The following is a 27,718-nucleotide window of genomic DNA, read 5'->3' on the forward strand; positions in this document are numbered from 1 at the left end:
GAGTACATGAAGATACATTTTTGGGGTTGTGTGCGAGATCTGCCTCCCCCCCACAAAAAAAAATTCTGTTTATAGATGGATGTCTGGAATTTTGTGTCAACAATCACATCAGTGCTCCAGAATGCAGAGGGTTGGCCTATATTGCTAGCATTCATCAGCATATGTCCAAAACTTGGGTTTTTCTTTTCTTTTCCACACATTAACATTTATCTGCTATGGTCAGCATTCTCATGGGAATGTTGCCTTTCTCCAAATTTTGTAACATACATATAGTTAAAAACACACACACAACCCAAGCACCTCTATCCTCCATATCTGTGCAGTGTGTACCAATTATATTCCAAGTTGAAGTGTTATTAAAATGTATTTCTTCTCCAGAAATTTGGGGTATTTGCTATTTTTTAGGGGAAATAGTAGGGCCTGCACCTTGGGATTACATAGATGAATACTTACTCACTTTGTATGAATATGTGAAAGTATAATCTTTATAATCCTTTCTCTTAAACCTTCCTGCTTCCCGTGGGGATCCAAATGTTCTGAGTTCTTAAACACTCCTCTTTTCCCTTTTCCCAGAAATCATTACCGAACGCTTCGTCAGGCAATTATCGACATGGTTTTGGCAACAGAAATGACAAAGCATTTTGAGCATGTGAACAAGTTTGTGAACAGCATCACCAAGCCCATGTCCTCGGAAGAAGCACAGGTATTTTAAGTAGATGTATACTATGTGCATTTCTGTGGCACTTTCTTTTCATATTACCAGAATTCATACATCCACAACCAGGATCTGTGTTTTATGCTATTAGGTGCAAACAATGTCTAGGTGCTCAATCTCATAATAATATATTGGGCAATGTGCATTGTTTCTCTTCCGCTGATGGAAGGCATATATAGCAAAAAATACAGTAATTGGATTGCATGAACCAAATGTCACATAATGCATTGCATTGTCATACAATAAATCCACATCTGTACGATACAATAAAAGGGACATATAACACGGTAGGCTCTCTTGTACTGCTTCCTAAAACAACCTGGTTTGTGCAGGGTTGTTATTAAGGTGTAGTTTAAAAGTGTTATGATAGTGTTTTCATAGCAGTTGTGAGCAGTTATGCTAACCCCCACATTTAACTATGTATCTGCATTTCAGAATGAGGGTAGTGACTGTGAATGTACAACCAATCTCAAGAACATTCCAGATAACCAGACGTTGATTAAGCGCATGATGATCAAATGCGCAGATGTTGCAAATCCATGTCGCCCTCTAGAACTGTGTATTGAATGGGCTGGGAGGATTTCAGAAGAATATTTTGCACAGGTAGGGCTTTATAGTTTTTAAAACTGAATACTAACATAGCTTTTAGCATGAGAAAAATAATTTTACTTCTAAAATGCTCTTGTGTTTTCAGGTGACTAGAAAGCACATGCTATCTGTATTTCCTGCCTTAGCTTCTACCATCAATAACAGCTTCATATGCCATGACAGAATTCATTAAGTATAATTGATCAAACAGTTTAAGCTAGCAGATGCTAAGCAAGTGCACACTCTCTTAAAAAATATACTGGAGTGATTCAGAAGCACTTTGAACATTGCAGCAAAAAACAACCAACCAACCAACCTCAATTCGGCAAAGATTTGAAGAGTCTGGTGAAACTCAGTCTTTGATTAGAATGTGTTATGTAACTGGAAAAAATGCATGAAAATAATGAAATCAGACTTGGATGATTGTGATGCAGTCAAAGAATCTCAAATTGTGAAATCTGTTATGTGAAGTGCTATTGGGGGGCCTGGGTAAATTATTTGAACAGCCAAGAAAGGCAATGCAGTGCACTGACAAGTAGAGAAAATAGAAGGAACCAATTTGTGAATTGACACTTTACTTATTTTTTATTGAAGGCATTTATAATCATTATCATTTCTAAGCAGTATACATGAGACTTTATAGCCTGGAGAAGGCTGCACTGATGCAATAGGATGGAATTATTTTTGAGTGAGAGTGAAGTTCTCCATGCCTCTACAACATCATAGCTGCTTCCTGGTGTACAGCTATTCCCTAGTCCAGTGGTTCAATCAGCCACCTTTGAAGCAAACCATTCTGGAACTGCATCTGCTCACCTTGCCCTGTCCAACTGGTTTTAGCACGAGGCTGAGTGTTCATTCTTTTCCTCTGGCTCCTATTCCTGTATGGGAACAGCAGCAGCAAAATCCTAAATTGGACTTAAGAGATATTATTATTTCAATTTGTACCCTCCTTTTCTACATACATGTGCGCATGAAGTGCAAAATGCCTGTTCATCTTCTGGGATAGTTTGAAGCAAAAACTAATCTTCAGGTCCCATGGATTTTTTTTCTCTCATAAATTTGGGGATAGCAGTTCTTTGCTCCTGCTCCAGGTAGAATATTTTTAATTGCAACTGCAAGTAGGGTTTGTTTTCTGAGCTATTGCTCTGTACTGTTAAGATCATATATAGTATACACACATACACCCCCCAAAAAAATTGTGTAATCTTTGTTTTGGCTGCACAAGTTGACTACAATTATTTTGTTTTCTACAGACGGATGAAGAAAAGAGACAGGGTCTGCCAGTTGTTATGCCAGTTTTCGATCGAAACACCTGTAGCATCCCCAAGTCTCAGATATCCTTCATTGATTACTTCATTATGGACATGTTTGATGCTTGGGATGGTGAGAAGTTGCATTTTCTTTTTTCTCTGTGGAAGAACAAATTTCTTACTGTTTCACCCCAAAGGTGGTAGGCTATGAAAGTCTAAATCCATATGGCCAGGGACTGTGCATCACAGAATAAGCCCAAGTTCTGGGTTACTCAGCACCCATGGGAAATCTGTGCTAGTGCAGATAGCACAAGCTCTCAGGCTGGGGTGCTTTGAAATTGCACACCGCTGGTGAATGTGTACTTTTAATGGTGAATGCAGGTGAAAAAGAGCCTCCCCTAATATACTGATTTTAGGGATTACTATGTTTTACGGCAGCTCAGTAAGGACTACAAAATTGCTTTGGATTATTTTTCAATAATTTTTAAATGGTTGCTGTTCTGAAATAAATAGAAACTATGTTCTACAGCAACTGTTTGAGTGCAGAGCACAATTTTATTTTCCGGTTTCCTAACTAATGATCTAATTATGTAGCCAAAATGACACTGTCAACTCACAAGCCATCAGCAGGATCGGGAAAACAGCCCAATAAAAACTGAGCATGCTCAGCTGCTGCAGATGACAATGTAGGAATGGAAACTTGAGGGGTGTGTGTATGCTGAGTAACCTGAAAAACAGCATGCCTTGTTGACTGGCACCCTGAACAGGAGCATATTCCATGCTGCAGCATTTTGTTGCAGGTCCCACTTGTGCTTTTGGAGAAAGTTAGCCACTAATAAAACTAGGTATAATTTTTTGTATATACTATTCTTTGTTTAGTACCAGCAGTTGACTAAATAATTCAGTACAAAGACGGAAGTCTATTCACTGTGAGAACACTTCCCTGAAGTTGACACTATGTTTTTTCAGTTGTTGGGCTTTGACAGTAAAGCATTTCTTTTCTCTTCCTCTCTCAGCATTTGCACATCTACCTGTTCTGATGCAACACTTGGCAAATAACTACAAACACTGGAAAACACTAGATGAGCTAAAGTGTAGGAGCCTCCGGCTTCCTTCAGAGAACAATAACGGAAGCTGAAGGGAGGATATGGAACATCATAGCCTACCACTCACACTGTGAACCACTTACTGGTATGAACCCAAGAGGGGGCAATTTCCTTCACAATGAAGTAACCAACAGGGCAGCATGGAGAAGACTATTGTTTCTCAATTTTAAATTGTTCTAAATTCTACACAACTTTGTTTTTTTTATATAAAAATTATAATCGAGAAACCAATATATGCTTTATAGAGCTATTCTCTTTTTGTGGCACAATGGATCCTTTTAAATGTAATTTTATATAAAACAAATTGTTATAATTTGTCAAATTATATGATTGGTGTAAGCTGTTTGCAGGCCAGGATCAATTATACACATGAACTCCATGTAAGAGGACAGAATTCTACAAAAAGCTAGCTTCTGTGGAATAACTATCAATAACATTTGACAGACATAAGCATTTTGGGGGAGCCTGGTTTACAACAAATATCCTTTATGTGAAACGTAACCCAAGAACTTTAAAACAAAACAAAAAGCAATTGGAGAAAGAAATTTGAGGGGGTAAACAGCAAATTCAACTGTCCTTTCTTAGAGAAAAATAATTATTTTAATAGCAAAGTTAGTTAGTTAACTATCAACTTTGTTCTCTTTTGTATATGGTACAATTTCTGTGATCTAAACCTGTCTGTGCATACTGCTTCCCTCCTTAAGCTGGCTTTCCTGCGGACTTAAATGTTAGGAGGCCGTTTGCATGCACAATAGGAATGCAGCCACAGAAGTAGCTCCATTACTAAAGTTGCACAGTAATGTGGGGACTCGACACACTGTGGTTTCTAGATACACAAGGAGACCTGGGAGCTGCTTTACTTATTAAACCAATTTTGTATAAAATTTTAGTAGGCAGTAATGAAGCCCACAAATTTGAGCCAATCTGTTCTCTTCTCTGCCTTCTAAACAGGTGACAGTGAGCCATATTGTGAAAGTCCATACAAGCAACTAAAGTCAGGGACTGGCACTTGTTGCATCTGTTGCTTCAATAGCACAATCATGCTTTGTGATGTTGTACCGTTCCAGTTTTACATCTGCCTGCTAGAATGGGGAGCAGTGTGTAACAGATGCTTATTTACATGAGCCATAAGGAAAAGAAACCCTGCTTAGATAGATATGCACACCCTCAAGCCATATTCAAAAAGGTCTCCAGAATCTACACTTGTACAGAGGCATCCTATTATCTTTCTATGAGAAGGGAAATGGCTGCTCATACATTGTATTTCCCTCATAGAGGACAGGAAAGCCCCTGTGCCTTTATAGTGTCCTGGATTGCAGCCATAGTAATTACTCTTAAGACAGTGACCTTAATATCAAGGACCCAAGACAATGTATACGCTAAATATATAACGTTAAGAACAGAACAAAAACACAAGGTTCAGGTTGTATTGCTATTTGATGCAAGCTGCTTCAAGAGCCCCAGTTAAGAATGATGTATTTTTTAAAAAATAAAAAGTAATATAGACCTAATAAGATTCATTTTTAAATTACGGATAGGGAGGTCCTCTTGGGCAAGCCCCATAAAAATGGATGGAAGTTGCATTCTTACCCACCTTCCATTCATTTCACTAGGGCTCCTGTAGGAGTGAATCCTAGTGTGTTGTGCTATTTTCCAGAGTACTATGGAAAATGATTTCGAGTTTCAGGATACCCCCCTGGAATGAATACTTTGAATAATTTTTAAATATACAATTGATAGACGGAGAATAGAAAACTCTTTTTATTTATTTCTCTTTCTTTATCATTTTCTCTCTTTTCATTTATTATTTTTATCTTTCTGTTACTTTTTATTTCCCTTTTCTGCTTTGCTCCTGCTTCTGGGTTTGTTTGTTTTTTACGTCCTCTAGTCTGGGTCAGTGAGGGGATTATATGCAAAGGAAGGTGGAGGATGGCAGGTGAAAGAGGCAGGGAAGATCTCCCAGGGTGGGAGAAGATCAGGAAGCTTTCAGGTGAGAGCTGGGAGGAGCCACCTCTTTCTGTGTGAGACAAGGATTGAGATCTACCTTTGAGAGAGGAACTCACATTTCCCCTCCTCTTTTTCTGTTTTTGTACTGTAGTATGAAAAGCCTTAATAAAATCTTATCAAAAGAAAGAATATGATTTATAGTTTTTGACCAGTAGTCATGTACTGACTTAGAAAATCATCAAATTGGCTATCAGTGACACAAAGTCCTTCAAATTAGTAACTATTACTTAACGCTGCACATTACAAGGGACTCTTCTAATGCTGAAATGCATATGATCTGATATAAAGTATTACACTGCCCTCCCAAAAGGAAAAAAAACTTTGGCCATCTCCATATTTTTGTGCTGAGTCCAAGGAGGAAAACCAGGTGAAGTAAACAATAGTGTTACTACTGATGAAAAATGATTGTAGCTTACATAATGTGCCAACATTTTTTCAATGTTTTGTATCAAGTTATGTAAAATACTGTAAAACATTCATATACTTTCCATGCAGAGAAATGTATAGAAGCTATATTTTTGTTAGAACTCTAACAGCACCTAACTTCCGTTGCTATGTATTATAATGCTACATTGTGTTGTTTAAAGAATGGTGTGTTCACTGCAGTATTCATAAGTTCCATTATGTACTAATAGCAAAGCCTATATCTGATTAAATTTTAATTCATTTTTATTCACATAGCCTTAGCTCCAGTTCTGTTACAGTTAAATGTGTGTGCCTTCTCTCCATGCTCTCATTCAATCCAATGTTTTCATCATCAGCAGAATACACAGTAATTGAGACATATGCAACAAAAATCCTGGGGTTCAAGGTATATAACTTACAAATAGACAAAATGCACCTGTGTAAGACTACATTATCAAAGAAGCTCATCTCATTCAATGTCTTCCTCAGAGCAGTTTTAGTACCTTTTTGTTTGAGCATGCCCCTATTGATTGCATGTTTTCTGTTAATACATGAGTCAACTTCCATTTGACAAACTATCCCAACTGTTCTAGACAACCCTTTCAGAATCCACTGGTAAGAGGGGCCTCTCCCAAAGTTATCAGTCCACTTTAGTTCAACCCTACAAGATGCTATGTAAGTTAGCTGTTGATATAAAGGAGTGGTTTCTATGAGGGTAAGGTAAGCTCTTTCTGCACCTCACAGTCCACCGTCTTTGGCAGTGTCATAGAGGAAAACTTGGCAGTCTTGTGGGTTAATAGTTCCTCAATGCTGATTAAAGTGTTTTTTAAAAAAGGTTCCAGACAAAAAATACACAAAAGTTTTTTTTAAAAATACTTAAGACTTTAAATAGCTTATTTCTATTATTCATATTCCGTACCTTTATCCCATATATTTACGTCCTTTTAGATCCTAAGCTGCAAATCTTCACTTTGTTCTAACTTATGAAATAACAGTAAGCTGCGCAATCTCGACTCTCGTTCTCCATCTTTCCACAAAATAACAAGGTGATCAGCAGAGCATGTTGCCAGGCCATGTTCACTGAAGTACAGGAACATCTGCAACAAAAACTGTATCATCAATACAATATACTCAACTATAAGACTGTTTTTATCAACATTCACAAAATAAAGTCAATAAAGTAACACACTTGCCCAAAATGGTAACGCCTCAAGAACATAAAAGCAACCTGCTTAGGCTTACAGTAAGTATCTGGGAGACATCAAAAGATATAATCATAAAATAAGCCAAACAGAACTGGAGCAGCATGAAGTATGGAGCCAATTCTGTGCTCCTAAAACAAATTCAATAAGTGAGAGTAAAAACCAGGACCCAACGAACTATTTTAGGAATGTTCAAGGGCACGGGCACACCTAGCATTTTTTAACTCTTTAAAAAACCAAAACAAAACAGAAGAACATTATGCCTGCTGCTGAAGGTTACCTCAATAAGAAACAGTTTTTATGAACAAGCCCAACTTTGGGGCATGTTGAGCAAGTTGCATGATCTATTTTACATGCCAAAATACTGGTGCAAACAGGACAAATACATGATTATAGTTGCAGTTCTATACACACTTACCTAGGGATAAATCTCATGGAATTTAGTGGGACCTACTTCTGGGTAAGAAGGTAGAGAATAGCACAGCAAGTATTTTCATATGTAGTAAGGACAATGTTGAACGAAGTAGTTTGCTTTTTCTAGTTCCTCTAGTTTATTAGAACTGTAACTGACATACCACTCAAAGGATGAGGCACCTGAGAGTCAAGGTAAGAGTTTTCTTCCCTGGTTTATGTCATAATAGAACACAAAAAGAACACAATGAATGCCTTCTAGGCTGAGACTTCAATTTTCAGACTACTGTACTTGCATGTCTCAAGATCCAATTAGGGAAGAAGCTCTGACTCCTTATACAGTCTCAAATAAATCTAGTCCCTATGTAGCTGTTTAAGAGAAATAACCCTTATAGTTACAGGAACAATGGCAGCAATAATTCCAACAAACCTGAACAGCTAAAGAGTGCCCAATCAAATCCCCAATGAGATCCAAGGAGAAAACAGTGGTGCTCTCTGGTGGCTTTTTAGCTGTATGACTGGCTTGTTTACTTGTCCTTCCAAATCCCCACATACTGAAAAAACCTGGAAAATAGACAGTTGAAGTAAATGAGTTTCCTGCAAACTACACCAGGTTTCTACTTCTTCATTCGTTTGCTTCCTGCCAAAATCCAGACATTCAAACCAAGCGGTCGACCAAACTCCATGAACTTATCAGAAGGGCCATGGGATGTTTTGTTACCACAAGCTAGTAAAAGGTAAAGGTACCCCTGCCCATTCGGGCCAGTCTTGCCAGACTCTAGGGTTGTGCGCTCATCTCACTCTATAGGCCGGGAGCCAGCGCTGTCCGCAGACACTTCCGGGTCACGTGGCCAGCGTGACAAGCTGCATCTGGCGAGCCAGCGCAGCACACGGAACGCCGTTTACCTTCCCACTGGTAAGCGGTCCCTATTTATTTACTTGCACCCAGGGGTGCTTTCAAACTGCTAGGTTGGCAGGCGCTGGGACCGAACGACGGGAGCGCACCCCGCCGCAGGGATTCAAACCGCTGACCATGCAATCGGCAAGTCCTAGGCGCTGAGGCTTTTACCCACAGCGCCACCCGCGTACCACAAGCTAGTGGCTGTCAAATGATGGCCCTTAAGCTAACCAAGGCATATAAAATGGGATGCTGTCTAACTAAATATATTTGGCAAACATAAATATACTTCTATCCAGCCAACTCAATGGTCATTCTCTTACAAGCTTCTATATGAGAACAGCTGTGTAGAAATGGCTACATGTACATTCACATTAAAATGTCTCTTGCTTTCTGAGCAACTTCCACACAAACAAATTTAGCAGAGTGACTAAATAACATTTTAATTTTGTGCAGCCCTGGTCACTCTACTGGCATTCACCAGCATATTCCTTCTATCTCAGATACTGTGTAAATAATCCTCATTCTGGATACAGACCTGAAGGAACGGGTTCAGCTGTAAGCTGCTGTTTTTCTCGTAATTCCCATATGCGAACACTGCCATCTTCTGAACAGGAGATTATTTGCCTGCAAACCAAATGTGACTTACTTATTACTGGAGCGTCATGCAGAACCATCATATTACTGCAGCGTCATTAGCAGAATTTCACAAAACAAAGACTCTAATTGTGACCTAATGTTTAGAATTAATGTTCCCAGTGGGCCTGCTTTCTGAAGGATACCTTGCTGAACATCAGCCCAGATTCAACTAAGATCGACAACAGAGGTGATTCTGGCAGTCCCTGTCAAAGAAGGCAGGCAGGAGATATTGCCTGTCTTGAGTGTGGAGTAAATCCACTGCAACAAAGACCGCTCTTGTCCTGGTGCTATTTAATAACTACGTGCTGCTGCTGGGAGAGATCTTTGGTCAGTGGTGGAGTCTGGGCTCTCAAATCTCAGCAGTGCCCTGTGCAACCCTAAAATCCCTCCCACCTCCGCCTCCCGACCTCCATTCTACGGCATTGTTGTGGCACCGCCTGCAGCATGGCATCCAATGTTAGCAATAATGTGTTTAATGAGCATGAATGGGTTTCTTTTTGTTAATTGTACATCAGAATTTCAGTACTGCAATTTAAAAATAAATAAGTGAGCAATTCAGGCTAAAGACCAGGATTATCATGCAGCCAGGGAAGCAAAATATAACAGGTCAATGGTTGCTCAAATATTTTATAATGAAAGGTTGGGGGGTTGGGTGAAATGAACAAACATCAAGTGTGGCCCTCTTCATCTTTCTGGTGCTTACATTTTCAGCGTATGAAAAATTTAGTGTAACTTGCACCTGTTTGGAACTTTTGTAATGTGCAGGACAGTGGAGTCATGAGCAGTCTTCTGGAAGGCAATCACACGCTTCATTTGAAGGTTATACACGTATATGCCCTTTCCAACAGCAGCGAACACACACTGGAAAGAAAATTCAATAGAACATCTTAACAAAGCAGACATATTACATTGTGTAATGGATTTCCAGGAGGACTGTGACACTGTTACCTTTCAATCTAAACCAAATGGCTCAGAAGGCAAGAGGTGCATAGCTCCTTAAACTGTAATTACCACTATAATTACTAAAATAGTTTTTGCATTATGCCTCAATTCATATAAATACTACAATCCTATTGCTGTCGGTGGCATCTAATAAACTATAAAGCACAGCCAGCTATTTCCATCCACAACCCTTTTCAAGGCCCGTAGGTTTGTAAAACCTTGTTCTGCCAGACCTTTGCTGGCCTATGTGTTCAGTTTCTTTCTAGCCCCCTGCTGCTGACTACAATTTAACAGATTTACTACTGACTGGGTGCATTTGGTCAAAGAAATCTCAGCTTAATAAGCTGAGATATGAAGAAGCCACACATGACCACTTTGTTTCTCCCTTTGTGCAAGCAGGAAAACAAACCAGGAAGTCTCATTTAGCCACAGCTTGCCATTACAACTGAACCAGTAGCTATGATTTATGGCTTTCAAGTAAGAAAGGAAATTAAAAGCCAATGTTAAACTATAACTTTGTATTACGACTTGTTTGGAAGCCATTAACCACAGTTTCACCATTTGGAAATTATCAGGAAACTGTGATTATTATTATTTTATTATTATTATTATTATTATACGACGACGGCAAAGAATGAGGCCGGGGAGAGGCTGGCGCTGCAGCAAAAGGCTGCTGAGCACGCCCCCTCGGAGGCACCTGGTTGGGTGCCTGCCGAGGGGCGTGGGCGCCAGCCAGGAGAGGTGGAGGCAGGGGGCTAACGCCCCCTGCTAGGGGCAGTGCTCGGGCTCCCGCCCACAACCACTCCCCTCTCTTCCAGGGAGGAGAGTCTTTGCTTTTCTTATTGCGTTACTCAAAGTGACATATTAAAACCAATAAAAACTTTAAAACATAACCATTCAAATAAAAAGCTAAACGCAGTTAAACAAAAATGGTAGTTAAGTGAGGCTTCCTGGCTTGTTTCCCTGCTCAAACAAGGGAGCAGCAAAGTGGCTGCCATGGGTACATTATGCTTGTTCATATCTCAGCTTTTTAAGATGAGATTTAACCATTTGAACAGGGCCACTGTGTTCCTTTGCATTTTATGACAGTATAATGTGTATATTTTATGCTACTGTTTTTATGGCAGAACCACAACCTACAAGCATTAAAAAATGCCTAACACAATGTGCTCTAAAGTAAGTTAGTAAACCTGCAACAAAACATTGCTGTATTGTCCCAGCTGCTAACATGGGTAGGGAATCCCACAATCCTAATTAGGTCTGCTGGGCCACTTTTGGCAAACCACACCCGCCTATCAGTCAGCTGATGTCATATGCTATCAGGTGCAGAGATCTGTTAGTTCCAGACTAAACACTAAGGGTTAAGATTGGAGTTAAGGGTGAACACCACAGCACAAAGACCAGATATAGGTCTTTGACAGCATCTCTCACTTCTGATCTTGGCACTGTGGGGCTAAGAAGAACAACAAGCAAAAATTGACCATGCTCAGAAATGCCATTTGATAAAATTGCATCCAAAAAAAGATATCTACTTGACTTCTACTAATCTAATAATTGCTAACTTAACGGAAATGCACATTATTTTTGTGAAGAATACAGCACGCATTGCAAATCTGGCAGCCATGCTGTGTTCCTTGTCCTATTCTATTCAGTGCCCAAACCCCAAAACACACTCCATTTCAAGTCTGAAATGACTGAAATTCTGCAATCATTTAATGGGATTCTCACAGGAATAGTTTCATTGGATTGAGCCTGTAGGAGTTCACTGAAATTTACAAAGCTAAGACAAGTTCTAAAATTAACCTTTCGCTCAGGACTGCTCAATCTGCATTTCTTGTTGGGATGTGAAAATAAATAAAGCATAAATACATATTAAATCAGCATTTTTTTTAACCAGAGACAGAGGAAACAATTGTAAGTCTCATTTTTAAAATACTGTTTAAAAGGTTCACCTCCTCATCAGAAGCTAAATGTTGAATTGAAACTTCATTTTGACTGTGCGATAATTTTATTTCTTGTTGTGGGTCAACATGAAGAGAAGCATCCCATCTGCGTTCATATGCATGCATGGTCCAGTCCAATGCATCCCAGACTATCAGCTCACCAACATGAGAGCCAGTTGCAAAAGTCAGATCTAGGCACCAAAAATATTAGTGTTTGCATAAATAAACACCTATTTACACAGAGGTTCACAAGCTAATCAGATAACAAGCAAAGTCAATGCAAATCGGGCTCTGCCTGGCCCATTTCCAACTGACTCGGGAGGACGGGACTCTGACAGACTTTAGCAACAAAGCCAGCTAAGGTTACTAGACTACCAAAATGTTTACCAGCCTGCTTTCCCACCTACACAAACCTACGATAGACATTAGTGGCTGTAATGCCTGGTCACCTGGAGGTACCGGTAAATTTCACTGGCCACATGGGACAACTATTTGCAAGCCTGAGTAAAACTCTAGCCGGTACTCTAGCTGGAGGAGAAAGCCAAATGTGGAAGCACCCTTTGTACATAAAATAAGAAATGCAATAAAAATTAAAGAGAAAAGTACAATCTAAACAAAAATAGTAAAACTACTCTTATCATGTCTAACAAGCAATTGCACAAAATTCACGCGCAGCAGAAGGCTGCACACTCACTTTTGCACTGCAGAGAGCTGATGGGGGGAGAGGGGGGAAAAGACAACTTTTGAGTCCAGAAGTGGTTTTTGTTGTGTTTTTGTTTTGTTTTTAATCCACCAGCCCTGCACCCCCACCCTGAGAATATCAGAATAATTACAGTTTTGAGGGACAGCTCATATATACCCTGGATAAATATGGTGAATGCTGTTGATCCCACAGCAATGTTTCACACTGGAGAGGTAGCTAAACACAAGACACTGCTTTCACATTTTAATTGACTCTTCTGGATTAAGATTATTAATTGTACTGTAAAGACTTTAACACTAAGAGAGCCAATGTGGTGTAGCGGTTAGATTAGAACTGATGAGACCCAGGTTCTAATCCTTACTCAGCCATGCAGCTTACTGAGTGACCTTGAGCCAGTCACCATCTCTCAGCCAAACCCGCCTCATGCTTATTTCGAGGATAAAATGGGATGGGAAGAGCTTTGCACCCTGTCCAGAAGAAGGATGTGGCCAAAATATAACCACACACTTATTTTAACACCAATGGAAACATTTTGCATTTCATTCCAAATAAAAAAGAAGTCACTGTACATGTAAGTTTAATTGAAATCAGTTAAGCTTAACCGTATTTTGATTCCTATCTCAATAAACAGACAAGCAAATTCATGTTGATTTAGGTACAGGCAAATCTATTGTGCAGAGATGTTTGAAAAAAGAAAAAGTTTTAACACAAATCAACTCAGCTGCATCTCAAATAATAAAAACTTCAGATAAACATTTAGTTATATTTGGGAAGCAACATAAGAAACTTTGTAATTTAAAAATGTGTCATGCGTTACTAGCAATTAAATTAGTAACAGTCTTACCACTGACACTGACCAACGATACAATATTGTCCTCATGGTCAAGAAGGCGCTTCACTTCGATGACATCCCATTCAGTTCCATCTCTGGAAGCTTTCAGTCTAAGAATGACTTCAAAGACAAAGGCAGGCAACATCTTGACATTTATGAGAACACATATAATTAGGACCTGCAACAAAATGTTGCAGTGCAGCCTCGCCTAACAGGAATGTTACTTTTCAGAGTTCCAGGCAGGCTGGCACATTCTCCTCCAGAATACTCTATTGCCCACACACCTCATTTTCTATTTTTCTTTTCTAAGGACACTCAACATTCTGTGGCTACTGAGCATGCTGTGGCTATTTATCAAGCTCAGGGGGACCCTAAAGTTGACAGTGGGTTTTTTAAATTAAAAAATAAATAACACTTTGTGCTGTTTTGGGAGGACTTGTGGGTTTAAAAATTTAAAAAACATAAAACTACTGCCAACTTTAGGGTTCCCCTGAGCATGATAATGTTTCTGGGTTCTCTGTGGTCCTGCCAATTTGACTCCACTCAGTTTTCTTCAGAAAGAATTATTTCTCTACAAGCAGAGGCAACTACAATTCTGATACAGAGATCCTTGTGTGCTGAACAGATAAGCAGCCATGCCACTTCTGAAAGCACTGGTCACCTGACTAATGGGGCGGGTGGTACATTGCTTGCTCCTGCAAGATTTAAGTCCTTTCAAACATGAAGAGGGTATTACAGGATAGATATTTAAGAGACAAGTGTTTGGAAATCTAAGACCAAAGCTGTTGGCATGGTATGTATTTACAAAAACTAACTGTTGGAGACTTTAAGATCTCAATATTTTATTTGGTTTTGTATACTAAGAAAATGAAATAAAGAAATATATGTTTTTTTAAACCTACTCTGCCTTCTTGTTGCAGCTCCCTCAAGGACTGCTGCTTTCCATGTGCAATGTACTGCTGTACCAACATACCAAATAAATATTGATTGCCCTCCTTAATTTCAAACATTGCATGAAATCATTAAAATATACAACAGTGTTATATCAAGGGACAGTAATACAAACACAAAGGCTCCAGGATTAAGTGGAATTAGTGCACAGGTGCTTGGATCTTAACCCTGGTAGACACAATGCATGTTCCTCCACATTTTAAAACATACAGAACACACAGCTAATAACATTCAAATATTTATTATACAGTATATAGCAATACTCACTCAGTTCTTTGCCAACTGCTGCCGCCACACAATTTTTAGGCAATTCTATCATAGCACTGATATCTTTATTAAGAAGATTGGGGGGGGGGGGTAGACAGCAAGATATTTTATTACAAGTAAAAAGTGAATGCACAATCAATCTATTATAATTATTTCACAAAATTATAAAACACTATCTGACTTTCTCACAGGAAGGTTACTCAAATCATGAATTTCCATAAAGTTCTTCCTAAGAAAAAATGGAGGGAGGGGATAAGCTATACAAATCTCCCTTATATCTTCATAAAAGCCTTTTCCCTCTGTTTTTAGGACATGCAATTCAGCAAGTCTGTCCTCACTGAAAACTACAGAGCAGATTATGGTGTGCAAACTTTTAAAACACCTTTGTACATCTGCAAACCAAAAACATTTTGCAGCACATTCCTACATTATAAGCATCACATTTCTTTATTATATTCCAGTTACCGTATTTTTCGCCCCATTGGACGCACTTTTCCCCCTCCAAAAATGAAGGGGAAATGTGTGTGCGTCCTATGGGGCGAATGCAGGCTTATGCTGAAGCCTGGAGAGCGAGAGGGGTCGGTGCACACCGACCCCTCTCCCTCTCCAGGCTTCAGGAAGCTATCCGCAAGCCTGGGGAGCCCGCGGGAGTTCCCGCCGGGCTCCCACGGCTTGTGGAGAGCTGCCTGCATCCCGAAGCCTGGGGCGCAACTTCCCACCAGGCTCCCTAGGCTTGCGGATAGCAGCCTGTTCTGGGGGCTGGGGTTGGGAAGCTCGGGCTTCCCCTGCCCCAGCCCCGCGCCTGGGGGGGAAATAAATTTTTTTTTCTTTATTCCCCGGCTCCAAAACTAGGTGCACCCTATGGGCCGGTGCGCCCTATGGGGCGAAAAATACGGTACATTTCTGTATTTTGCTTATAGGGTTGGGTGGAATCTTACAGCATTTATCTAATGCCTACAGTAGATGGCACTGGAAGAACCTAATTTAATTTCTAAAGGAATATATATTCATTTAGTGATTTATATATACCGACCCAGCTCAGTTAAGTTAAGTTAACATACAGTTACTGAAGTTTGACATATTCTACAATTCATAGGACACTTGAGGCTCCAAGTGCTCTTAATTCAAAAATGATTACACTGACATTTTAAAAATAGAGGTCAGCTTCAATATATGTTATCTTTAGAATTAAAGGGACTTTGCCAATTTGATTTTGTGTCATTATATAGATCCATTTTACTTAACTTTAGCTGCTATAATGAGTCATTTACATTTTTACCTGCATCAATAAGATGACTTGTCTTACACAAGAGATCTAATTTTCGGTTCCAAACACACAGATCACTCCCTCCAGACAGCCATACATCCAGCCTTTGAAGAACTGTCAAACACTGTAGAACCAAGTCAAATAATCATATCATGTCTCATAACAAAGCTCTTTAGGAAAAAAATTCAGTAAGATTGCCACCAGCTTTTTCAGTAAGGGTTTGACTATTACAGAATCAACCTGAAATTCTATTTCCCAGCAACATTTCTTGTGCTTATAAACTACAAAGAAAAGTTGATGGACCATGGTGCTTGACACTGCAATATCATACAAAGGAGGATATGAGGCAGACACAAAACCTGTCATCTTATTACTAAACTTTTGTTCAAGTCTTTTAAAATATTTTTTATGTCAAATACTGTATATACAACAAGCTTCTCCGTGAGATGTTTTGTTAAAAAGATACGTTATATCAAGAGAAGGTCTCTAGTGGTGTGAATTCAAAGACCAATGAAATTCTCCAGCTTTTCAGAGGTATAAAATTAACTTTTCATGATTCGCAGAAGTAGCTAGTCATAAAGGCCATGATACTTGAACACAGCTCTGTGACATGAAGACAAGAAGAGGGCAGACGGAACAACAAAAAATTCCCTACCCTACTTTTTCCACTGATGGAAGCTTTACTGTCAGCTGAGCTACATCACAGGATACAACTCATTTTATTTGTTTTTTCTTGTAAGCTACTTGGAGTTTATTTTACGAAGTCAAGCAGGGTGTAGGCTGGGTGATGTATCAATACATCATCCAAAATCTGTTAAGTCCACATTGTGGTAATAGTTTCATAATATTTGACATGGGAAATTACAGTGGTACCTCTGGTTACGAACTTAATTCGTTCCGAAGGTCCGTTCTTAACCTGAAACCATTCTTAACCTGAGGTACCACTTTAGCTAATGGGGCCTCCCACTGCTGCCGCACCACCGGCGCACAATTTCTGTTCTCATCCTGGGGCAAAGTTTTAAACCCGAGGTACTACTTCTGGGTTAGCAGAGTCTGTAACCCGAAGTGTTTGTAACCCGAGGTGTTTGTAACCCAAGGTACCACTGTACAATGTGTGTACTATGTAAAAGAATTGTAATGTGGGGGAAACTGTGAAGCCAGTCATCCCTTCTCTCATGATTCCTGCCACCCCTGTTGCTCTGTACTATAAAATAACAGTTGTAACACCATATGTTAAAGGTAAGTAAAGTGTATCAGTTTTAGAACCCTAAGTAGTAGCAGTTGCCAGGGCATTACCTCTACATAGTTCCATCCTTATTTCAGACATCATGATACATTGATATATTGCAATGTTAAGCTGGCAATTTATCACAATGTTGAAAACCCGACATTGCTCAGCCCTAGCAGGGTGCATGCTTTTAAATAAATAAAAATACCTCAGATTTGCAAATCACATGAATTGCCCCTTAACTGCCACAATCAGTACACACAAATCAAAGCCAGTTCCATTTTTCTTACCTTTACTGTGGAATGAAAGCAGGATACTTTATGAACTTGCCGACCATTATCACAATCCCAAACCTGGTTTCATTCATTAAGGATCTCAAGACTACAACAAGTTTAAGGCATATATCCATATTCAAAGGCAGAACTATAGTAATGGAGATGCACAAGCACAAGTGTATTATTATTTATTATTGTTATTATTATTAATATACCGACCTATGCCCAGAAGTCTCAGGGTGGATCTACATAAAAACCACAATACAAATATTCAAAATAAAAACAACAACCCAATAACCCCCCCCCCAAAGAGCCACATTTTAAAAAGGGCATAGGATGTCAATCAGATCAACCAAAGTGCTGGTTAAAAAGGAATGTTTTTGCCGAGAGCATTCCACAGACAGGGACCACTGCAGAGAAGGCTTGTTCTCCTGTTGCCACCCTCCGGACCGCTTGAGGAGGCGGCACATGAAGAAGGACCTCAGAAGAGTCAGGGTCCAGGTAGGTTCATATGGAAAGAGGTGTTTCTTGAGGTATTGTGGTCCTGAGCCATTTAAGGCTTTATAGGTCAAAACCAGCACTTTGAATTGGGCCTGGAAACTAATTGGTAGCCATTGTAGTAGGACTAGGATCAGTGTAATATGCTCAAACTGTCTTGCTCCAGTGAGCAACCTGGCCGCTGAATTCTGCACTAGCTGATGTTTCCGGGCTATTTTCAGAGGCAGCCCTACATATAATGCATTGGAAGGAATCTAACCTTGAGGTTACCAGAGCACAGACAACAGTAGTTAGGCTATCCCTGTCCAGATAGGGATGTAGCATAGGGTACCACTGAAATTTGAGGCCCCAAGGTCCACCACTGTCACCCGCCACACAAATGTTGGAGGGAAAGGAGTACCAGCAGCACATCTCCCTCCCACAAAGAGTTGGGGTCTGGGTCAGATTAAAGGATACAATAACAGTTCTATCAGCACCTGCTGTCAAGATCAAGTGACATTTTTCTTCACAAGTATCTGACAGAGGAAAAGATGCAAGAGCAGTAATCTTTTGTGTATGTGCATGTAGCTCAAATAGCTTTTCTCCAGTCTGGAAAACAAAAAAGAGATCTTAATGATCTGAATGAAATAAAATGTTATAGACCAATGCACATAACAGCATAATCCATTGAGATGTGATTTAAGGGAGCAATGTGCAACTGGAAATACTGCTTTTACTGGTTTTATGTTGTATTTTCTTCATTTTCGTACCACTTACTGTTTTTATGTTGCAGGCTGCTTAGAGATTTTTAAAGTATTACGTGGCTTATAAACATTTTAAGTAAATAAATAAAATAACATTCAAGTACGATTTCAGGAAGGTAACAGTCCTAACTGACACTAAAAATTCTGCATTCAAACAAGGTCAAGAACATGGCATGGAATTATGGACTGAAGCATGTACTAGGGCTGGGCGATAACTGGGTTTCAATATCACGATATATCACCACCTAAACATTGTGATATAGCGATATATTACAATATCTGAAATAAGGAAGAAACTATGCAAAGACGAACAGAACAATGTCCTGGCAACTGCTACTACTTATGGGTCTAAAACTGATAAATGATGATATTATCAATCACTTTATAGTCACTTTCAGCAGCAGGCAAGCCAAAATGCATCCAAATGAGACTTTGGTTCGGGGCTTGGCTACCAAATGGTGGTTTTCAGGACAATCCAAAGTACAGTGATGAGTCATAGTGAATACAAATAATTTGGGACTGTCAAGACTGCCAGCAGGCCTGCTAGGCGGCAGAAGCAGCATCAGCCTGCGAGGCCTTGTTGTGGTGGTGGCAGTAGCAGTGGCAGGAGATGGTAGCAGAAGAAGAGGTGGCCTGCAAGGCCTTGCTGAGGCAGACTGCCACTGCCTCCCACTACCACCAGGAGGCCTTGTGGGCTGCTGCCACTTCTTTCCACAACAGCAATATTTTGCAAGCCCCACTGCTTGTGTCGCCACATGGTCTCGCAGGCTGCCTCTACTATTGCCAGCAACTTCTGTTGCCGCTGCAAGGCCTCAAAGGCTGCCACCGCTGCCGCTGCTGTCTCCCATCACTGCCATTGAGTCCTCGCAGGTCGCTGCTGCTACTGCCATCGCTATCACCACAACAAGGTCTCGCAGGCCGCCACTGTTTGTGCCACCGCTGTTGCACACATTGTGATTCGCCATATATTGCCAGCTCAAATATTATGACTCAATTATCATGATGTGAACTTCAAACCAGTTTTGGATCATATATTGATATATCGCCCAGCCCTACCAAGTACATAATTCAAAATCTCAATTTTTATAAAATTCAGCATCCTTCTAAACATTTTCTGTGTTAGTGAACAGTCCGTATTAAGGAAACATATCACAAGTACTAAAAGCTTTAAAACATTTCTCTCTCTTTCACACACATTTACTTTATCCTTTATCTTTCAGATCGTTATAGAGCAACCTAGATAACTGGTAAGTTAGGAAATTAATGCTTAGCACATAATATACGCAATTCTATGTCAGGATAATGTCACAAAACATGCAACTATTATTGCAGGGACATTATCTTAGTTTCACAGGAAGATGTCAAAATATAAACCGAAAATTTGAAAGTCAATTTTGTCTCCAACTTTTCTAATGAGAATTAGATAAAAACTCAGTAGGGTCATTCAAGATGATTTACAAAATGGAGTTTTTAATTTTGAACAACTGCTTCTGTGACCATTTTTATTATCCAATTATCTTTAATAACTAACTTTATATTTAGATAGCTCATGTGTAATGGAATAGCTCCAATTTAAACTTCACCTAATTTTCATCTGTATGCAATGCATTTCTGAACATAAACAAACCTGAGCATTCCACAAACATACAATCCCATCGTCACCAGCAGATGCAAACCTGGGAAACACCAAATCAAAAATTAGATACACATATATAAAGGAAATGCTACATTTATATAGAAACAAAAAGAATAGAAAATGTTACCACTAACCATTCTTTAAATTATCTCACAGCACAGGGGAAAAACACATGAATACATGATTTTAGTGGAAGCTGTTCCTAAAAATGTCTAAATCTTCAAAATTAAAAACAGTTTTTAATTATGCAGTGAAGGCGGTGAAGGTCCTGTGTGAGGTCCTGTGGAGGCAGTTGGAGGATGGATGGCGGCTAATGGATTGAGGTTGAATCCTGACAAGACAGAAGTACTGTTTTGGGGGGACAGGAGGCGGGCAAGTGTGGAGGACTCCCTGGTCCTGAATGGGGTAACTGTGCCCCTGAAGGACCAGGTGCGCTGCCTGGGAGTCACTTTGGACTCACAGCTGTCCATGGAGGTGCAGGTCAATTCTGTGTCTAGGGCAGCTGTTTACCAGCTCCATCTGGTACGCAGGCTGAGACCCTATCTGCCCGCAGACTGTCTTGCCAGAGTGCTGCATGCTCTAGTTATCTCTCGCATAAATTACTGCAATGCGCTCTATGTGGGGCTACCTTTGAAGGTGACCCGGAAACTACAACTAATCCAGAATACGGCAGCTAGACTGGTGACTGGGAGCAGCCGCCGAGACCACATAACACCGGTCTTGAAAGATCTACATTGGCTCCCAGTACATTTCCGAGCACAATTCAAAATGTTGGTGCTGACCTTTAAAGCCCTAAATGGCCTCGGTCCAGTGTACCTGAAGGAGCGTCTCCACCCCCATCGTTCTGCCCGGACGCTGAGGTCCAGCTCCGAGAGCCTTCTGGCAGTTCCCTCACTGCGAGAAGGCAAGTTACAGGGAACCAGGCAGAAGGCATTCTCACTAGTGGCACCCACTCTGTGGAATGCCCTCCCACCAGATGTCAAAGAGAAGAACAACTACCAGACTTTTAGAAGACATCTGAAGGCAGCCCTGTTTAGAGAAGCTTTTAATGTTTAACAGACCACTGTATTTTAATATTCTGTTGGAAGCCGCCCAGAGTGGCTAGGGAAACCCAGCCAGTTGGGTGGGGTATAAATAATAAGTTGTTGTTGTTGTTGTTGTTGTTGTTATCTCAATTAAAAAAAGAACCACATAGTCTTTAAAATAGTCTGAAATATGAAGCCCAGGATTTCACATGGAGGGCTCATAGCTGAACTACCAATCCAACAAATGGATTCTTTTCACCAAGCTGGTGTTTCATGGGTCACCTGATTCTTTTCCAGTCATGATCACCATCCTCTATAACCTTGTCTGCTTCCTGGAGGAGCAAGAAATGGTCAAACGAGCAACAGAAAAAGCTATTCTTAAAGTGTGTTATGAATTCAGTCTAGTTTAATGTGTCAAATGCTAGAGTATTACTTGCAATTTTATCTCATTCCATTTTTTGGAAGACTCTTGCTGAGGCTTAGCCTTCTTTAGTGATCTTGCAATCAATATGACCCTCTCTTCATGTTCAAAAACACAAAAGAAAAGAAGTGAAAAGCAGCTGTCGGTTAGGTTGATACAGGATTTATTTAGTATCTTCAGAAACCAATCTGAGAAAATTTTCCACTCACTGGTTTTAGTTGAGCCACCGAGAAAACAAGAAAATCCTTCTGCAAAATTCTCAATAAGATGATATTATCTAAAGAGCTGAAGCGTGAAACCTGGCTTACAACAGTCGACAAAAATGCAATGAAAAAACTATGAAAACTAAATAAAACCATTTCAGAAACCAAGTAACAATGCTAATGCTATTGGAAAGAATCAAACAAGGTTGTGGTGCCTGGTTAAAACAATGCTCTTAATGACTATATGCACACAAAAGATTTAAAAAGTTGGAATACCTACCAAATTAAACTAGTCAAAGAATAAGCATTATTTTACTGCTTATATTAGATAAATGCATTGTTTTTTCTCAGTACATATACAGCAGTTTGGTAATCTGACTATAAAACACCCAGTATTTTGAACCAACTTTGCATTTCCGCCATATTTTTAGATATATTTCAAGCTGCTTGGTGACAACAGGAAGTCAGCTTAGAAGCCATGAAGTGCAAGGAGAAGGAAGTGGGAAAGAGAGAGAAAAGGAAGTACACAAGCCTAAGGCTCAGCTCTTCTCATGTTTGCTTGTGCATGTAGCTTTACATCTGAATGCGAAGATGTAACTACTTAGTAGCCATTTTGGCATACCAGCGGTATATTAATAAAAAAATATAATAATGAAGATAGTTTTCTCAGTGTAAAACTTTATATTAAAGGGAATGCACTAAAAGGCACCAAACTCCAACAATATTTATGGCGGTTATGGGATAATTTTTTCTGACATTACTGTGTCATATGAAGTATAAAGAAGTTGCAACCAAAGGTAGGAAAATCAGTAATGATTGAGCGCCTAAAAACTGGCTCAGTATTGTACTGAGAGAAAATATGTAATGTAATTTCTGTAATAAATGGCTCACTCATGCATTAAGCTTTAGCATGTAAACTGCCAATACTTTGGCAAAAAATACTATTTAAGTCAAAATCCGTGGGGGGCATATTTTAATTAGATTTCACCTAAAAGTTTTGCAAAGATTTCCCTTCCCAATGTACACTTTAGATCTAAGCTACCTGTCATATATTCATCAGTTCTGAGGAAAAGAAACAGAAATTTGATTTTTAAGACTTTCAGCGAAATCATCCCTATGGTGCAAAAGGAGGTTATGAAAGTAATGTATTACCTGTAATCATCTATTGGCACTAGAAACCGCACTATATCATGATGACCTTTCAGCACAAGCAGCTCAGTGTAGGGATTTTGTGTTTGTTCTTCGCCAATGGTCTGTACAGATTTCTAGAAATCCACAGAGTCAGAAAAATAAAACTGTAAATCAACAAATTTGCTATCTTAATCTCTCTCTCTCTAATCAACAGATGTTTCTAGTTACTTGTTTTCTTTTTTGCAATATGATTTATTCCTCAATAATCCTCTACAGTGTGATAGCTTTAAAATTCTAACTATGGTGCTAACTATAAAGCAGCTATCCCTCCAGCATTTTATCCTGGAGGAAGGAACCAATATGCCATGTGTTACTGCTGGATGAGGTAAGGGGTCCTATACAGTAACAAATATGATTAAAAGGGGGAACTGGTAGGGGAGACTCAGCTAACTTTATAGTTCTGTTCACTTACCATACAAAGTAGCTGAATGTAGGCACATGAAACTTGTTCAATTTTCATATTATCTGATCACCCAAACGCAGCCACTGAACTAGTTTTCACATAATGCTAGTCAAACCATAGCTTAGCATGAATGCATGAACATGATGGTTCTCAGAGAGATAAACCACAAGCCTGGATTCAGACAACACACTAAACCAAACCATGTATTTGCTCACAAGCAGTGTTGCAGCAGCAGCAGGCCTGGAGGAGCAAAACAGTCAGTCTCCTCTCCATGAACACATCTGTTCACACTAAGTTTGGCTTAGCTTTACATGCAAACCAGCTCAATATCTTAATACCAATCCAAATGCAGCCAGTATCTTGATATGGTGGCTAGACATTATGATCACAAGAAGCATCAGACTTCCACTGACCCTTTACCCTTGCTCTGTAGCAAATCAGTTGTCATTTTGGCCAAACCCAGAAAGCTGTCAGTTACTCAAACCTGGCTTTGAGATCCATATTTGCCAGGTTTAGACATAACTGCAAACTATGGTTTGCTACAAACTGAAATCAAGAGTTTCTGATATTCCCTCACACGTTACGCTCATGATACCAACTCATGGTTTGCCATTACATATGCATGCAATAATTATATATAAATATAGTGATTTCATGGAGGTTTTAAGCAGAGGTTGGATGGCCATCTGTCATGGACGCTTTAAGTGAGATTTGTACATTGCAGGGGGTTGGACTAGATGACCCTTGGGGTCCCATCCAATTCTACAATTCTATGATTCTATGAAATATTGTCATTGTATACCGTATATACCAACATTTGAAATGCAGTTCCGGTTGCTCAGTCTCAGAAAAGTTATCACAAATAGGTAAATTACAGAACATGGTAACTAAAATGATCAAGGGGTGAGAAGCATCTTCTTTAGGAAGAAATAACATATTAGTGGTTTTTAGTTGGGGAAGGACAAAGAAAGAAAATAATTTCTTCAGAAATACATTAAGATTTATTAGAAATGGTATCAATATATAAATCTGTCTTTATTTTCTGTATCATCTCCAATAGAGCTCAGGCCATCAATTCATTTGATTAGTGATGGATTATAAACAAAACCAAGTGCCCCCACCAGAACACATACTTAACTCAGTCTTGTATTTAAGCACCAGCCTGGTAGTCATAAGCAATAAGGCACTGTATGTGGATGAGTACCTAGAATTCTGTGTAGTAAGAAAGGAATGAAGTGCTCCATCCCTCCTCTGTGATCAGTGTAGAAACCAAACGGGCTGCCAGCAAAATCCCTCCTCTGCTAGTCATCAGTAGACTAATAAATTGGGGTGGGATGGAGGCAGCTAGTAAATGCTTTGATTTTGTTTTACAAGGCTGACTTGAGTAAAGGAACATTACCTCAGAATGTTGTGATGCAAATTAGCACAGATGGATTCTTTTAAGGATCAGGCTTCGCTTCATGGAGAATTACAGTACTCTACAAATGACTTATCTATCATAGCTAAAAGGAAAATTCCATGTCTATAGACAGTATGCCTAACTGCCAGAGAGCAAACACTAAAATGACTATATTTACCATGTGCTACTTGTGAACATCACAGGCATCTCTGACTGGCCACTGTGGGAGGCAATACTGGAAGCAATTCTTTTATAATAGCTTAAATTCTAATATACTGTTGGTAATCTGAACCCACTTAATCTATGCACACTAATAATATAGCCGTCACCAAATTAATTATTATCATCACTGCAAAAAGACTATCGGAGGAAAACAACAAGAGCCCACGCAGTATATCAAGCATTCGTGTTTTGAAGGCGTCATTTCAGGAAGCGGCCCTTTCTCCAGCCAGCAATACATTGAGCAGAGCTGGTTGCTGCCTTCGCGGCGCGAAAGGGCTCCGAAATGAGACTCGAGCGTCCCTCACAAGCGCCCACACCAACCGCTCCTTTTACCTCGGCCAATCCCTGCGGCTCGCGTCCCCCTCCTATGAGCCACCGCAGCATCGCGAGAGGTGGGCTCCGGGCGGCCCTCGCCTCGGGTTGAAGCCGCAGCCCTCGCCCCGCGCGCGGCTCCAGTCAGTCAGCTGACGCTCTTGCTGTGAGGGCTTGTCCCTCGCTTCCGTCCGCCCTGCGCCGAACGACGTAGCCGCCGTTGGACTGCGCGCGCCGCCGGCCGAATAGGACGCGGGGCTGTTTTCCTTCGAAAAGGGACTCGCTAGCGCGAGCTTAATCTGAGGCAAAGCGTCGGCGACTTAATCGATCCCCGAATCTTCACTGAACAACACAAAACGAAGCAGGGACGCGTCTTCCGCCGCTTTCAGCCTTTAGGATTGACCGCCGCGCGCTCGCGAGCTAGGCGAAGGGGTGCGAGTACCGAATCATCGATTCTCCCCCTGCGACGCGCATGCTTTTAAACACACCCACGAAGATCCCCTATTCTGTATGTGTAAATGTACGAGAGGCATAAGGCGCCGGTGTTCCAGTTTAGGGTTGCCACTTTTTATACGGACAGAGTAATAACAAGTATAATAACAAGATCATCATCACCAGGAGCAGTTTTCCTCCCTAATGTATCTCCGTGCCAGGAGAAGCTCGTGTCGGTTTTCTGCCTGACATACAGCTGTTAAAGGCTGTAAAAAAACCGTTTAAAAGTGGGAGTCCCGGGTTCAGTGCCATACAGCTGTAATAAATTTCGATTTATTTGTGTATACTGTATATTTATAGCAGAAAGGTTTATGCCCTCACGTGGAGCAGTCCTCGCCAAAGGGGTGGGTTCTTTTGCGGGAGTCTTCTGCAAGATGTCATTGATGGAATAATAATGCATGAGCAGGGGGCTTATATATTGGACTGCCCACACCTCATTCTGCTTTATTAGCTCTGCGATGCTCCCCCAGAGTTTGCTGTCTGGAGGGGCACACCTGAGCTACAGCGCAACAAAAGTGGGACAGAAAACCCAACCAACCAGTGCAGAACATGGGTGGTATGAAGATTTACCAGATTTATAGACTGTGCATCTACTGAAAACTGAAAGAAAGTCCAAACAGACTTCTCCATAACAACCTTTGTATGAGATTCAAGTAGGTAGCCGTGTTGGTCTGCTGAAGTCAAAATAAATTAAAACAATTCTTTAAAAGGATAGTTAAAAAGACACTTCTTAAAAATCTAAAAACTCGCTTAAAAGAGTTTCGGTATAAGCTTTTGTGTGCATGCACACTTCTTCATATACCTTTGTATGGAGAGCCATAAACAATGGATACTACATGGTATTATCATCTCAGGAAGATAAAAAATAATCAGGAAGGGTGTCACAGTTTGCTCTTTGAGACTACTTTTGTACAGACCTAGCTGTTACAGATTTTGGTCCGAAACTGGGACTAAATCCCTGCTTGATCATTTTTGCTCAATTCCACCATGGATAATTTTAATTGTCTTTTAAAAAAAACCATGAAAAACAGATTTGGGGAAAACCCTGTATCCCAACACTTGGAGTGCTGTATGTGACAAAAGCCCCTTCTACTCTGTGTCAGCAAACGAACAGGTAAATTCTCTTGAAACCATTCACTACTGGTATCTCAGGTCAGTGCACATGGGGTGTGGAGATCGCCAGGCTCAGTATAAGGCAGTTTCCTATTTTCCTATGCGATCTAGGGTGGGCAGACTTGCAAGATCTACTTGGTTGGGTTATTAGAATTTCAAGATCCACCAACCAGAGCCTGGTGTAAAAGAAATACTGATGTTTTTGGCATCTGCCCATCTTGGGAGACAATGGAAGAGTGTGCCTTTGGGGGTGATGTCAAACCCTTGGAGAGTAATTGGTCCTGCTGTAACTGTAGAGACTGATACAGGAAATACATGTTTTGTTGCAGGTAGGGCAGATGAAGGCGTCCAGATGTGTTGATGCAGGTGTACCATGGCGTTTCTTCTTTTTGTGCTCCTCCCAGCAGTCATTTCTCCTCTGGTCACTGCTG

At 40.2% G+C, this 27,718-nt stretch overlaps 2 protein-coding genes across 6 annotated transcripts in view; one reads left to right on the forward strand and one right to left on the reverse strand.

Moving 5' to 3' along the window:
* The window catches only part of PDE8B (phosphodiesterase 8B), a 43,556-nt gene extending 37,214 nt beyond the window's left edge, over positions 1-6,342 (forward strand). For both annotated transcript variants that reach the window (XM_028748030.2, XM_028748031.2), the window contains exons 19-22: positions 574-703; positions 1,151-1,318; positions 2,557-2,686; positions 3,570-6,342. In XM_028748030.2, coding sequence (XP_028603863.2) covers positions 574-703; positions 1,151-1,318; positions 2,557-2,686; positions 3,570-3,691 — 550 coding nt within the window. In that variant the 3' untranslated portion in view covers positions 3,692-6,342. The remainder of the gene's footprint in view (positions 1-573; positions 704-1,150; positions 1,319-2,556; positions 2,687-3,569) is intronic.
* WDR41 (WD repeat domain 41) lies at positions 1,870-26,080 on the reverse strand. 4 transcript variants are annotated; one of them, XM_028748033.2, is made up of 14 exons: positions 25,704-26,079; positions 23,308-23,420; positions 20,498-20,546; positions 18,584-18,715; positions 17,645-17,707; positions 16,139-16,250; positions 14,860-14,922; positions 13,654-13,761; positions 12,116-12,297; positions 9,961-10,082; positions 9,121-9,209; positions 8,115-8,248; positions 6,991-7,168; positions 1,870-2,181 (listed from the first exon to the last, which is right to left on the reverse strand). In XM_028748033.2, exons 1-13 carry the CDS (start codon positions 25,752-25,754, stop codon positions 7,016-7,018), a joined length of 1,371 nt encoding a protein of 456 aa, XP_028603866.1. In that variant the 5' UTR covers positions 25,755-26,079; the 3' UTR covers positions 1,870-2,181; positions 6,991-7,015. The 4 variants fall into 4 exon arrangements, with proteins under 4 accessions (XP_028603866.1, XP_028603865.1, XP_077792429.1 ...); XM_028748032.2 differs by having other exon boundaries at positions 1,870-2,218; XM_077936303.1 differs by lacking the exon at positions 25,704-26,079 and adding an exon at positions 25,327-25,680.
* Between the last annotated feature and the right edge of the window lie 1,638 nt (positions 26,081-27,718).

This window comes from Podarcis muralis, chromosome 11, assembly GCF_964188315.1.
Source record: "Podarcis muralis chromosome 11, rPodMur119.hap1.1, whole genome shotgun sequence".
Taxonomy (NCBI): Eukaryota; Metazoa; Chordata; class Lepidosauria; order Squamata; family Lacertidae; genus Podarcis; species Podarcis muralis.

Coding starts and splice junctions, on each gene's coding strand:
- WDR41 (XM_028748033.2), bottom strand. CDS start 25,754: ATGCTGCGGTGGCTCATAGGAGGGGGACGCGAGCCGCAGGGATTGGCC. Junction 18,716..20,497: donor TATGTTTGTGGAATGCTCAG/GTTTGTTTATGT, acceptor TTTGTTTTCCAG/ACTGGAGAAAAGCTATTTGA. Junction 8,249..9,120: donor AGCTGAACCCGTTCCTTCAG/GTCTGTATCCAG, acceptor TCTATTTTCCAG/GTTTTTTCAGTATGTGGGGA.